Source organism: Acanthisitta chloris, unplaced genomic scaffold, assembly GCF_000695815.1.
Source record: "Acanthisitta chloris isolate BGI_N310 unplaced genomic scaffold, ASM69581v1 scaffold8658, whole genome shotgun sequence".
Taxonomy (NCBI): domain Eukaryota; kingdom Metazoa; phylum Chordata; class Aves; order Passeriformes; family Acanthisittidae; genus Acanthisitta; species Acanthisitta chloris.
In genome coordinates, this window is record NW_008687541.1 from 34,630 (window position 1) to 49,177 (window position 14,548).

The 14,548-nt window shown below is 51.1% G+C and overlaps 1 protein-coding gene across 1 annotated transcript in view; it reads left to right on the plus strand.

Annotated features, from left to right (window-relative positions):
• The first annotated feature begins 619 nt into the window (after positions 1 to 619).
• Positions 620 to 14,548, plus strand: part of LOC103807892 (C-C motif chemokine 19-like) — a 22,649-nt gene continuing 8,720 nt past the window's right edge. The window contains exons 1-3 of the mRNA XM_009080640.1: positions 620 to 677; positions 1,786 to 1,909; positions 2,272 to 2,368. Of these exons, the coding sequence (XP_009078888.1) occupies positions 620 to 677; positions 1,786 to 1,909; positions 2,272 to 2,368 (279 nt within the window). The remainder of the gene's footprint in view (positions 678 to 1,785; positions 1,910 to 2,271; positions 2,369 to 14,548) is intronic.

Here is a 14,548-nt window from a genome sequence, read left to right on the forward strand (position 1 = left end):
CACAGTCGGGCAGTTGGGGCGGCAGGGGGAGTCAGCCAGGCTCCTGCAACCAAAATAAGGGGGCTCAAGGGGAAAGAAACATCATCCCAGTACCAATATTACCCCCAAAGCAGGGTTGAGTCAAGTTCTAGCATCCCAGCATCAGGGGGTTCAGCCTAAATGATATCTCATGTGAAAGTCCCGGAGATGTCTCAGATAAGACACTGGGAAATGTATGGGGTGAGACACCCCATGTGCTATCCCAGGGCCTTGGGGTGCTCTCACAGGGTAAAGGGATCCTGAGGTTGCCTGATCCTGACCAGCAATCCCTGTGGCCTGAGCACTGGCAGAGGAGAGGGCAGGAAAGTGTTTGGCTCTGGGACCACAGAGAATCTGGCTGCAGGGAAAGCAGCTGGGATATTCGGGAACTTCTCAAAGATTAAAATCCAGCCTGTGGTAAGACTTGTTGCAACTTCCCAGCTTCCCTCCTCTCCAAAAGAAAGTGAAAGTCCCGGGCTGGAAGGATATATAGGCACTGGGGAGAGAGAGCAGCAGAGTGCAGGGAAGCTGTGCACAGCTCACCTCTTCTGCCAGAAGCTCCATCGCCTCCAGCCCATCCTCTGCCAGACTCAGCATCAAAATGCAGTGGCTGCATCTTCTCTGCCTCAGTCTTCTGGTGCTGGGATGTATCCTGGATGGTAAGAGGGAACCTCTTAGGCTGCCTTTTCTACAGAAGGGAGTGAATTCAGTTTCTTCCTCTCTTTTGGATTTCCACTAGACTATTAGAGGGCCCCATGGCTGGGGGTCTGTTGTAGCCCTCCTGCATCCTCTGTAACCTATCCCAAAAGGACGCTGTCCTGCCTGAAGTCCAGACAGGAGTCTGCAGGACACTGGGGCTATGAAGGTGTGTTTGGGAAGGGCCATGGAGCAATTCTGCCTCCCATTGCCCTAGCCCAGCTGGCGCAACTGGGCTGGGATCACCTTGGTCCCATTCTCTGCAGTACAACAGGGGAGCATCCCTTGTCACTCTGTGGCATGGGGTAGCCTGGGGGAAAGTGACAGGGCTGGGAGCCGGAGGAAATGCATGTGTTAGGACAGGGCTCATTTTTGGGGGGCTGCTGACATTGGACACGGGGTTTACACTGGTCACAGCTGTCTGGGTGGGTGACACAAGAAACTGTATTCTGTGCTGGGGAGATGGGAGGTCCAGACACCTCTTGGTGTTGCACTGCACCTTGCTGCCAGGGATTATAGACATCCCTGGGCATCACCAGCCTTGTCAGGCATTAGCAGTGAATACAGAATTCGCTGGGAGGATGACTGAGATCCCCTTCCCTGCAAACAAGCACAGAGATCTGTGTCCCTTAGCTGTCACAGGAATGATCTGTGTAGGGTGGGCTGGTGATAGGGTGGCTGCCAAACCTATGGTTGCTTCTGTAAGTAAATCTGAAGTCATGCCCATCTCCTCAGGAACAGGTGTCTATATTGCAGCACCTTGAAGTGAAGACCCCCTCATCCTGCCTTGCTTGCGGGTGTGCAGGAGAGGGGTACAGAATGGACCCAGTCATACAGGAGGGTTGTCTTCTGCATGTCTGCTGTTCCTCATCTCCTTTGCTTTCTGTTGGAAGGAGGCAAACGGCTCCTGGCACTGGGGCATGAGAGCAATAAAGCTGGTGCCTGTGTGCCCAGATAGGATGGTATGCAAGGGCATCCCATCCTGCCTGGTTTGCCACAGCTCCTTCACCCTGCAGGGAGGCTGGGAGAGGTGCAACTGACCTCAGCCTGCATGGTGTGTTCCTTCTCCAGTGCGTGGTGGGAACAACGTCCTTGACTGCTGCCTGCGGACAAGTGAGACACCCATCCCACGGCGGATAGTGAAGGATTACCGGCTCCAGCTAGTGCAGGATGGCTGTACTATCCCTGCTACTGTGTAAGAGCTCAAGTGGTGATGGCTGAGGGACAAGAGCTGTAGGCTTGTGATGGCCAAGGGATGGACTCTGCAGGAAGGCAGGGATGGAGGAAGAGCAGGGTGGAGGAGGGATGTTGAGCTGCATTTGAGAGTGAGGGAATAGGGAGGGTTGTGGAGGAGATCCTGTAGTCAAGAGACTCAGTTAGAGGAGAATCTGCTGAGAGGGAAAAATATGGGACAAAACTCAGGGAAGAAAATAATCTAAGGCAGAATTGTAGGAGGGTAGTGAGGGAGGCAGAGAGTGACAGTTTGAGCTCTTCTTGAGCAGACCTGAGGTGTCCTGCTCACTTCATCTTGGGTTTTTTCCCTCATGGGCCTGCCAGATTCATCACCACAAAGGGCAAACGCCTCTGTGCCCCACTCCAATCCCCGTGGGTGATTCGACTTCAAGAGAAGCTGAATGCCAGCTCTGCCAGGAAGGTAAGAACTATCCCTGTTCTCAGACAGGTGAGGGGGCAGCCTGAGGGTGGGTTTGTCCTCCTCCAAACAGACTTTTCCTAGTGTGATTGGGCTGCTGGGAAGAGCAGGGACATGATCTACTGAGGCTTGAATACTTTGTCTTGGCCTCCATCTTTCCTCACTCCAGCTGGGACCAAATCTGTTTCCCCTGCAGTCCCTCTTCCACCCCAAATAAATGCAGCCCTGGGGCCATTGTCCACTCAGTGCCACTCTTGGCTGAACCTGATGAGTGTCACAGCAAATGTCACTGGGAACAAACCCCTCACCTCCCATGCTTGGAGCCTGCTGCTTGTGCACCTTCATAAGGAAGGCTTGTAATGAGTTTGTTGGGCACTTTGTAAGCCTTGCCAGGACCTTACCTCACCACCATGGATTGAGCAGTGGAGGAATGGGCTCTGGGGAGGCTTCTGCCCTGAGGACCACATTAATAACACCTGGGTTTTTCACTTCCCCAGCCCAAACCCCGAGGCAAGTAGGCACTGAAGAAACCCATGGCTGGTCCCAACACCTGGAGTGGTACCAGCTCCCAGCTGTGAATCTGATGCTAATGAAGCTGACCTGCTTCCACCTCCAGCCTCAGGGCTGATGCTTCATGGGACTTGTGCCAGTGTGTGGGGCTGGGCAGAGCCTTGCCTGCTCTCTCTTTTTCCATCTGTGTTTGGTGTGACTGAGCAGCCTGTGTCAGGCTGAGCTGGGGCTGCTGGACTCCACTGCCTTTACAGCCTGGAAGCTGGTTGATGGACTGTTCTGCAATGAGAGTTTGGGGAGTCTCAAGCTTTCCTTCAGCACAGCAGCTGTGACTTCCAGCTCTAGTCTGATCCCTTTGCCTTCCATTGTCAGTCGCAGGCCTGAGGGAAGGGCTGGCAGGATGGGACAGTGTGGGTAGGGATGGGGGGATGGATATGCTCCTCAGTGGCTGTGCACTGTGCTGCTTCTTGCTGAGTACAACCTAGATGTTCACAGGCAGCATGACGTGGTTTCTCTCTGACACCTGACTTCTCTGTCCAGTTTCCCTCCTGCCCTTCCTTGCAAGGGTAGAAATAGAGCCAGTAACTCAGCAGCTGCAGCGCAGGCAGTGATGTGGCAGTTCCTCAGGAACATCACCTCCCTTCTCGGTCCCCCAGTGTGATGCCACTTTCAAACCCTGCCCCACACCCATGCCTGGAGCTCACACTACTCTCAGATATTTGCTGCTAGAACTGCTCATTGCAACAATTCAGTATATAATGCTGCTTCTTTTCTCTCTTTTTGTGCTGTGATTTTGTTAAATAAAAAGAAAATCCAGCAGTCAGTTGATGTGCCTCATGTTCCAGCCTGAAAGGCAGCGTGGAGTGTGTGGTGTGCAGCCAGCACTGCCTGTCTTGCTGCAGTGGCAAGGGGGCTGTGCTGGTGTGTGGGGATAGGGAAAGGGGTTTCATGGGGTGAAGAACCTGTTCTACAGCACGTCTCTCCGGGCAGTCTCTTAGCACCACAGTGAGGCAGATGCCCTGCTCCGCATGGCTCAGCCAGGCTGCAGGAGTGGGTCCCCCTGGGGGTACATGCAGAGATGGGGTGAGAGGGAGCATGCCAGTATTGCACCATCCAGTTCAAAACACTTCAGTCTTGTCAGTGCAGCTTCTGTGTTGGAACTTCCCAGGTCTCAGCTCACACGGGAGCATGAGACATGGAAGAAGAGTAGCAGGAATAGGATCTTTGGCCTTGTGGTGAATGGAAACTGAGCCACAGTGTCATTGAATGCCCTGGCAGGTTGGTGCTTGCTAGCAGCTAGGGTGCAGATGAGGGGAAGGAACTTTTGGGAGAATGGAGGCTGTCAAAGACAACTGCTCCTGGGCACATCAGCACAGACAGCAGCCCTCCAACTCCTAACCTTCATCAACAGTGGACTTAGAGTCCATGGTAATTTTCCTCCTGAGCCTTGAATTTCCTGTGTCTGTGCACTTGGGACTATGGCCTTAGTGCCCTAAAGTGTCCTTATATCCTCTTGGGAAGTGCCTTTTTGCCCAGGCCATGTGGTGTTTGAACAAAGTTGTTCTGTCCAGCTGAAGCATGGGTGAAAACTCACAAATGGGATTCATGTGGCCACCAGTCAGGCACCATCCTCTCCTCCCAAATACCACAGTGTCAAACATCATTAAATTAGTCACACTCACCCTGGCCTGGGTTTGGCACTAAACAGCATGCCTGGGCACAGGTTGGGAGTGAGGTGGCCTAGGGACTGTTTCTGAAGGTAGGGGGGACATGGCCACCAGACCTCCAGGGGATGACATGCATTGTAGTGCATTGGCTGGGCTGTTCAAGCCAGAGGATGTCCAGACATCTGATGGCTTTTGCTGAGACATCTTCAGTGCAAGCTTAGTCCTGTCCCTTCTCCTCCCGTGGACTCCTGGCTCACTTAGTTGGTTACTTATTTCTTTGCCAGGTGTCCTCCCCTCTGGAGTCCTCCTTCCGTGTATTTGTGCACACACAATGCCCACACACTTGAATGACTCTTGGTGTGACTTTCCTAGAGCATCAGCTCTGTCCCAGCTCATTAACTATAGTGACAGACCCAGCAATTCAGTCCTGGGGAGGAGAAGGAAGAGAAGGAAGACTGGTATGGGAAGAGAGGCCAAGACAAACAGTGTGAGTGGGAAAAGAGGATAACTGGTGCTTGCTTAGATAGAAGCCTGCCTGCTACTTGCTCAGCCATGAGATACCGTGACTGGGGAGGGGATGATGCTTGATGGTTGGTGTGGCTCTGCATGGAGGCTGAACTTCTGCAGTTGGAGCAGGTCCTTGTGCAGGGCAGGGACTGCACTGAAGGGGCTTAGCCTGGGGCAGATCAGAGTCATCCTTGTCTGGAGGCTACGCTGACAAGCAGAGCAGTGTGCTGAACTAGTAAGGCTGAGGGAGAAGGGACTTGCACTGATCACTTGGGTGCTGGAAGCAGGTTTATCTGTTTCCATCAGAGTTTGAGGGATGGCTTGCAACCTGCCTCGTAGAACATGGCTGGAGAGCTCATGGCTTCCATCTCTCCTGAGAGCAGTAAACTTCTCCTCCTCGGAGCAATGTAGCTGTTAACTACAGATCCCTGCCAGGTCCTTGTATGTCATGGCTCTCAAGTGGGTGGCAATTTAGGTCCCATCTCTGGCAGCAGGCTGCCCTTACCCTCCAGGGGAGGACAGGAGGAGATGCTGTCCTGGGCCAGGTATGTGGTCTTGGCTCCTGTCCCTCCTCCAGCCCTGCAGCAGCTGTCCCTACTCCAGAGCCCAAATCTTGGGAATCTGTCAAAAAACTGTGGGCCTTAGTGCTTAGTAAACTAGGGAGTGAGCTCTTCTGAAACAAAATGTCAATGATCTCTTCAGAGGGAATAGGGAAAGCAGCTAGTCACAGCCATGCCAAAAACCTTGACTCCCAGACAAAAGCTAGTTTCAGTAAAAAAGTATTCCTATTTCTTTCTTCCCAGACATGTTTTTCCTGCTCTTTTCCTACCCACACTGTATCCTTAGGGTCTGGCAGGGCAGGACCAAAAATCCATTGCAGTATGATGCAGACATACCCTCATTAGCTTGGGGCCTGTGTGCTGGGATCACTGGTGTGAGGTCATCCGGAGCACTGGCTGTATTACTTGAGTCCTTAATCCAAACCTAGGACCTCTATTTCACATGTTGTGGAATAACAAGATATTACAACTAAAAAGCTTTCCTAGGGAGCTGACTAAAGAGCTACTCCCTTGGTAACTGTGCGCAAGAGCAAGAGAGAAAGACAAGGCTGCATATATGCAAGCAAATCAAGCAGACTTTGGATTGTTCCTTGGCTGCCAGGACTCACAGCTGGGGTCATGAGTGCACTCCTGTCTCAATGGCATGGTTAAAGCAGTCTCAGATGCTTCCCAGGCTGCATTCAAGGGGCACCAGACACAGCAGGTACAATCTGCTGCGGTCTCAAGGTCTGACATGGCATAGCCAGGAGGTAGGATTGAAAGTCCATAGCAAAAACACCTGTCCGCTTCTCTGCAGCGAGAGCAAAGCACCAGAGGAAAATGCTATGCTGGTCTCACTTAGTGCCACAATATCCATTTCATGGGCTTTACGGGAGCTGTTTTAGTCCCTTTCCTCCAAAGGCATGGTGTACAGGAGCTTTTTCTGTCACCAGCATCCCTCATGTGTTGCACATCCTGCTCCTGGAGTGACTGGGAAGGAACCAGTGGCATCCTGCCCGCATGTACCCACAGGCAAGGTAAGCAGCATCATCAGGGCTAAAAGCTCTTCCCTCTCTCACAACCCTTGCATAGCCCCTCTGCATCAATTCCAAGTGAAGAAGCATCCACAGGAGCTGTGAATATGCCCTGGCCACATTTGGCAGTGCAAGGACCAATTGTTCCCCATGCTGGTGGTCTCCTCTCCTTGGCGCCAAGGCAAGAGGCTGCTCTCCATAGGCACAATTTGCTTGGCAGCAGTGCCAGACCTGGCTGGCAGGGGCTCAGGGACCTGCCTGAGTTTTTGTGAGGAAATGGGACGTGTAGATTATTGTGAAGCCAGGTGAAGAAAAGCCCCTTTAGTGTTGTTGCATTGTGCTGTTTGCACTTGCCTCAACAAGATGTGTAGGTGATGGAGATGATCCAGACCTGATCCAGATCCTCAGGCCCCTGCTTGCACCCCCCACCCCCATCCCCCATTCCCAGCATATCATCACCGGTGCTGCTTGTCTGGACACTTTCTGGTGAGATTTCTCCTGTGCTAAGGTGCCAGCACTCTTAGCCAGGCTGTGGGGTTCAGAGAAGGAGCTGGTGCCATCCCTAACATGGTCCCCCTGCAGCTGAACTCTCCTCGGTAGTATAGCCCGGCCTCCAACTTCATGTTCTGATCCTCAGGACTGGAGCATGGGACCTGGGTGCTTTTCCTGGCCTGGGTCCCTGGAGTCAAAATGAGCCCAGACGTTGTCTGATATGGAGACCCTTGTGCCTATGGGGCTCAGCTCTCTGTTTTCAAAAGTAGTAGGTACTACAGCTCATTGTAGTGTGGGCTCAGCCACAAGCCAGATGCACCTTTGCCCAGGTCCCAGGACTCAGCACACTCTTTGGAAAGGGAGGGAGGACCCATCCTCTTTGCCCTCAGGTGCACCCATCTTCTTTTTATGCACAGTAGCAGTAAAAACTGGAGATAAAGACAAAATCAGGAGGACAAGCAAATAGAAAACTTATCCTGCTGACAGAAGACTGGAAAGTACCCATTACGTATTCCTCCTGATGAAGTGGAAGGCAGTGATGGGAGGCTTAGTGAAACCAGACCAGGAGGTATGGCCTCCATATCTGTGGCCCTCCCCACCTCTTTCTGCTGTTTTCCTGCTTAGCTGTGCCTCTAGGTAAGGTTTTTTTCTGCTCCCTGTAGTGTGTACCCTGGACAGTAGGCTGGGGGGTACCCACCCTCCCTTCTTTTCTCAATTGCTCTGCAACTACAGCAAAATGGCCTGGGTACACAACAAAACAGGGCTGGGTGTGTAAGAGATTGAGGTGACAGGTCATCACCAGCTCAGACCACAGGGATGGAACTTGGAGAGGGCTAATAAAGAGCTGGTTAGCTCTGCTTTTGAGCAGATGGGAGGGTCAGCCATGGGGCAAGAACCAGGCAAGGACAGCAGCAAAGAAGAGAATATTTTGGAGCTTCTCATGAATCTGGGAAATTGGTGTGCAGCCCAAAGCTGGCTGGAACGCATTAAACCCATAAGCATGAAAAATCTTTGCTTATCCATGGTGGAAAGGGAGAGCCAGAATCTTGCTAGCAGTAAGACAGACTCAAAGGCTCTTCCTGCAATCTTTGTTTAGCTTCAACAAGCGCAAAGCAGTAATACTTGTGTCTCCCTTTCCTTCTGTCCGCTCAGCCCTGTACTGTCCGGTTCCAGTCCAGTTTCCTTGGATCCTTTCGCCCCAGACTTTACTGTGCCTGGCCACAGGGATTTGGCAGCTGTGTTGCGTCAGTGCAGATGTGCCAGGTGTGGTATGGCTGCTTGGCTTGGGAGGGTCACCCGCTGCAGCCTTTTGTTGGGCTCTTTTACAAACACATCTCACTCTTCTCCACTTTCCCACAGAAAACAAAATTTTCCTTGTTGCAGATGTTTGGTCTGGGAAAACCCCTCCTCTTCTGGGATGTGCGCTGACTGTCCCCACAGCAAACACACAACTGTGTTTACATACATGCTCCTTAAGCTTGTTTAAATTATCAAGCCATGACTTTCTGCTGTCTCTGGGAGGGGCGATGCTCCAGAAATGTGAGCTGTGGAGGTGGTCTTGGTGAGTAAATCAAATGCTTGCCTTAAACGTACCTGCAGCTTATAGTTTCCCACCTTTTGTTTAGCTGACATGGCTTTTGGAAAGGCACTGGTCAGCATTTACGGTGATGGATGACAGCCTCTGTATGGCAAAGAACAAAAGCAGAAGTGTCCTAGGTATGCTGTAACTACAGACTCAGACTCTTCTCACAATGCTTGGTTTCATTTCCCAGCTACTGTGCTATGCTCCAGTATTGTCCTCTGACCCTGGCAAGGCCAGCCACTCCAGGGAATTCCTGGTGTCAGAGCCAACAGGATTGTGGATTTCATTGTCTGCCTGAGGTGAAAGAAGGTCTGAACATCTGCTGTGTTGACCCCTGCTGTTTTTGAAGGCTACATCTGTGCTGTGTAATGGCTCTTTGCTGAACCTGTGGTGTTTGATTGGCTTCAGGAAGGCAGCAGGTCCTGGAGATTCTGTCACTCAGCTCAGCACTTTCCACTGCAGATAGGGAGACTCTGTCCTGTTTGTGCTGTTTTGTTCCACATCCCAGTACAGACACTTGGAGCAGCAGATATTTTGCAGTGTGACAGGGGATGGCAGGAGGGATGCTCTCTCTGCCTTGGCCTGATTTCAAGCTAAACTGCTCATTAGCCCTGCTGCTTGCAAATCCAACACAAGTGGCTTGTTGCAAAAAATAGCACCTCCTGGCATGCCCGTGTGCTGTAGAACCAGTGGTTGAAACTGTGTTACTGCAGACTGAAGCAAAAAAAAGCTCCACAAAGAGCCATTTGTGAGTCAGCCTCATACTTAGAGGTGCTTAGGTCTCTGGCCCAACTCAGCAGCTGCTGCAGTAGTAATTGGAGAAATGGAGGTTGTATTGCAGCTGCTGGGATGAGGACAAGAGGGTACGTGGCCTTCTACTTGCTGTCACTGCATGCAGGTGCTGTCCCCATACCTCCTGGCAGGGTGAGTTGTTTATTTTATAACAAAGACTTCTTCAGTGAGGGTTTTGGGCATCATGCATGAGTGGTCCTGTAGTGCATAAGTTATATAAATCAGTCTTCTTGGCAAAGGTGGTCCTAGACAGAACAGCTGGACTCAGGAAAGGTCTTCACCCACTTGGGAGGGTTGTGGAGGGCAGCAGCAACTTTAATCAGAGGTCTGAATGACCTGGCCTCCAAGAACAGGCTGAAGGAACTTGGGTTTATCTTGCTTCCAGGAACAGATTGCACAGTAATAATAGTTAATAGTACACAAAGGGATATAGCAAAGAGAAAGTGAAAAAAGTACTCTCTGAGTTTACTTCTGACAGGTCAAGAAAACACAGGGGTCCCTAGGTCAGTCTTTAGAGGGAAATTCCATTTAGCAGGAAGAGGCAGATGAAGTAATGCTGCATGTTCACTGCTGAAAAATTTTACAGTTAGACCAGAGCATGTTGGAAACCTGGAAGTAGTGCTGGCTCTGGCTCTGCACAGGATGGGTCATCTGACCTGGAGCAGACCTTCCTAATTCTTTTTTTTTTCATTATACTGGCCTAGTGGGTGAGGTGGACTTCCTCTGCCTTATGCTATCCTTCCAAGGGCTGCATTAGATCCTTGACAACCTATCTAGAAGGTGGAGATAGGAGGATGGAGTTACACTCTGAAGTTCCCACTTATTTGTTGGATGCTGATGTGAGGCTGCCCATGGCTACAAGAAACCCCTGGTCCTGAGCACAAATCCAAGACTTTATCTAGTGCCCATGTGATGAAGGTGCCTTGGGAGCATGAGGAGAGCTTGTCAAGAAAGACTGGGGAATCAGATCTTGTGTGTCATCCATGAGCTCCCTTTGAAGTGGAGCAGGCTGTGCGGTGCTAACAATAAAGTGTGAACCATCAGTGGTGAAAACCAAGGTTCTTACTGTCACCATCTGGGTACTTGCTAGCATGATCCTGGCATGGGTCTTGGCAGCCTTGGTTCTATTTCACCAGCATAATTTGAGTTTGGGCATGAGGAACAAAGACAGCAACCCAAAGAGATGAAAGAAAACAGCTCTTCAGGGTGAGCGTGAAGCTGAGGAGCATCAAATGCCTTTTGAAAGCAGCTGTGGGGCCTTGTTTTGCAATAAATAAAGACTGGTTTGAAGCTGGAGAGTTAGCTGGCAGGACATACTGTTCCCATCTTGCCAAATGCTTCCCAGACCACCTGTCCTTGCAGGACTGTGTTCTCCACAGAGCTGTCACGCTGCTGCACGTTCCAGTGGAGTGGATGGGTATATCACCAGCACCCTGATGCTCAGCTGGGCCGGAAGCAAGGACAGGGATCAGGGTGTGATGGGGACGGGGGAGCCCTTGAGGGGTTCCTTCTCTCTCTGGGTAGCTCAGAGAGACAGAGACCTTTCCACATGGTTGTGTATCCTCACCCTGGTGAGGTTTTGAGGACCTTTCAATGGGAGGCAGCTGTGAGAGTTTGGCTGGCAGGATATGTGCACTGCCTCGCTCCCTGGGTAGTGCCAGACAGAGGCTGTGGTTTAGGGATGATGCAAGGTCTGAAGCATCAGAGTCAAGGGAGTTCTAACCAAAGCAGGTGCTCAAGTGTCTGTGCTCAGTGCTTTAAGGGAATGAGGAAGGGCTCAAGTATAAAACATCTGGAACAAGATCAGAAGCCAGATACTCTCCTAAACAAAGGAGATGCATGGCCTTGGAGGCAAAAACAGACATGTAAATGGATATGGAGGGGGCCAACAGAAGGTTGAGTTTCTCTGGATCTCATTTGTCTTCCTTGTGCTGCAACTGTCTAAAGTAAATGCTGCGGGGCTGTGGTGTGCCAGAACATGCTGAGGCCATTCATCATGGGCTATGCTGGCAGTTAGGACAAGTCTGTGATGAGCAGAAGCTTCCAGCTATCCAGAGGGGTTCTGCCTCACTTGCATCACCAGTTTTGAGTCTGCAGCCTTTCCTGTGTTGCATGCAGGCAATGGAACGGAGAGAAAAACTTATTTCAGCAGGGCATTAACCCCTGCAAACATGACCCTGTGGTGCTTTTCCACAAAAGCTCTGGTTGGGTTTCAGGAGGGTCATTGCTCTCTCTACTTCCAGACTCCTTCAGCATGATCTGGGAAGGAATTCCTCCTGGTCCACATCTTGCTTCTCATCGCCTATGTCTGACTGCACTCACACAAGTCTTTTGGGTCAGTACTTTCCAGGCTGAGCAGTCCCAATCTGCTCAATATTTCTTCTTCTGTTCCCGAAGCTGCTCTCTTGTACCAGAGATGTGTGTGAAGATGGAGGGCAGGTAGTTCTACAGGGATTTGATATGGATCTGCTACAACAGGCCTTCTCTGACAGACAGACAATTGCGTTTCACCAGCATGGTTCTGGTGTGAAGAGAATCTGCAGCTCCATGCCACTCTTGCATGGGTCATCAGGGACAGCATGGGTAAGGAGTTGAATATTGAAATTTCCAAGTAAGCCTTTTTCTCAGTTGCTTGCAAAGGGAACTCGAGGAGGCCACAGTGACTGGGATTTTGGGGGCTTCCCTGTGGATCAGAGGGGCTGCACTGCCCCAGAGCAGCAGCATCCTTTGCAGTTTTCCTGTGGGATACCCCTGTCCAAGAATTTCCAGGCAGAGGATCACCAGGGCCAGGAAAAAGCCATCGAGGAGAGTCAAGTTGAAGTCTGCCAGGGCAGAGCTGCCAAGAGTGCACAGGGGAAGCTGGGGAAGTCTCTGAAGCAAGTAAGATGTACCAGGCTGGTATTCCTCACAGGGCACAGCAACAGAGAGTGGAAAGTCCCTGGCTGACTTTTCCATGACTGATAAGGCAGGCTGGCTCCATGCCCTGCCAAGGAAAGACTTGCTTGTGCATCCTTTCTTACTGGAAACAGAGGAGAGGGTCATCAGGATAGCAGTCAGAAAGATGGGGAAAGAAAAGGCATCCAACTCCGAGCACAGTCATCGTGTTAGCCAGACCCCTAAACTGTTGGGAAGGAGCTGATAGAAACTGGGAAGCATTGAAATCTACTAAACCCCTGAGCTCCCCTCCCTTCCCATAATGCTACCACAATCCTCTTAGAAATGTGCTGACCCCTGGAATCTCTAAAGGTGTTTTAAAGCCTCCTTCTTCTTCACGGAGGCTGACCCAGGACCCCCTCTCAAAATTGATTAAAAACATCCTCCTCACAGCTCACTGCAGCACTGCTAGGGCCAAACCAGATGCTCCTGATCTGAGTCCATTCCTGAAATTCTCAGGTTGAAGTTTAAAGCCAATGGCAGTGCTCTTTTCACGCTCTCTGTGGATAATCCATGGAAACCCTCAGCACAGGGCGCTGGGGGAGCACAGTCAGGGTCTGAACAAACCCACCATGGGTGGGTACACATGGTTCCCACACAAGCCCCACCTGGGGAAATTCCTGTGCTGGAGACTCGGGGGTGCTGGGAAGGGGTGTCAGGGAAGGATGACTCTGGTTTCCTCTGTGTTTTCTGCTTTCTCTTATGTACCTAGTGTTGGTCTCAGCTGGGGAGAGAGAGTGATAGAGCCTCTGTCCTGACCTAGCACTGCCATTCTTGAACTGTTTTCCTCTGCCCTTTGCACTGTGAAATTTCACCTACCCAGCATTTCTCACATCCTGAGGAAGTGGCCGCAGATGGAGGAGTTGTGAGCGCTGTCCAAGAGGGAGTGTGCTGGTCCTTTGACCTCCTGTCCTACGGGAACAAGAACTCTCTTGGCTCCCTGCCCTGCCCTCGGAATCCTTAACTCAATGTCCCTGACTCCCTGAAACATCCCAGCCAGAAGAAAAAGGCAGCCACCAGCCAGAAAGAAGGAAGGCACCGCAGAGCCTCTTCTTGTCTTTGTTCAGGCAGGCAAAGTCCAAGGCTAGCTGTCACACGGAGCCATTCTGGGCCGTGGGTGTGTGCCAGCACATCCTGGACACCCACGGGAACTGGCAGCAGAGATAAAAAAGCTGGCAAGGACTTTGCCTAAGGGTATCCAAGGGGCACAGGGTTCAGAACATGATGCATGTTGTTGGGCTGTCTTTTATGTGCTCACTGTGATGAGAACCTTCAGCTCCTTGCAGTAGAGAAACAGCATCTTGGACCACCTCTGGTGCTGGTTGTGGACTGAAAAGTGCTGATGGGTCACTCCAACACATTTTAAGTATTTTGTGGTTTGGTTGTTGTTCACAAGTTTTGGTTTTGTCTTGTTTTGCTTTGTTTTTTAATCTAAAAAGAGGGTGATTTCTGTGGAGAGGTGTGTTTGGGGTGGATATAATGAGCCTCAGAGATTGGCTCAAAGTAAAAGAATGGTCTGAGAGATGCCCGCCCTCTGTCTAAATTTCTTACAGCTGCTGTTGCTGCATCCCAAACACCATTTCTGTACAGACAAAGGGGTTGTGGTCTTCTTGTGGGAAGACACCCTCTGTCATCAGCACATCTCAGGGTCAAGGAGCAGCCCCAGCAGAATAGATTGTTACCTGCCTGTGTTGAACAGTTGATCAGGCACACATGGCTGCATCTCTGAGCCTGGGAGCACCTGAGTTGTGGAGGAATGACACTACAGAGCTCTGCTCCACAGTGGCAATAGGCTCATCCTTCTGCTGTGGCCCTGCCATTGTCTGTGTGTGTCATTCACTGTCCCTCTCCTCCTACCCTGTGTAATGGAGTGACAGACCAACTGTTTCATTCACTGCCTGCCTGGTCTGTTTAGATGAGACTGTAAGGTCTTCTGGGTCTAGTGTAGGTCTGAGTTTCTGGACAACACTTGTAAAAGTAATAGTTCCTGTGTGGCTTGGACAGGCACATGTGGCTGGCATGTCCCTGTGGTCTGACTGCTGATGCTCCTTTTGGTGTGCAGAAACTGAAGGCATGGTGCTGAGTGCTGGCACTGGCCTTAGTAAATGCTTCAGTGTGCTCTTTCC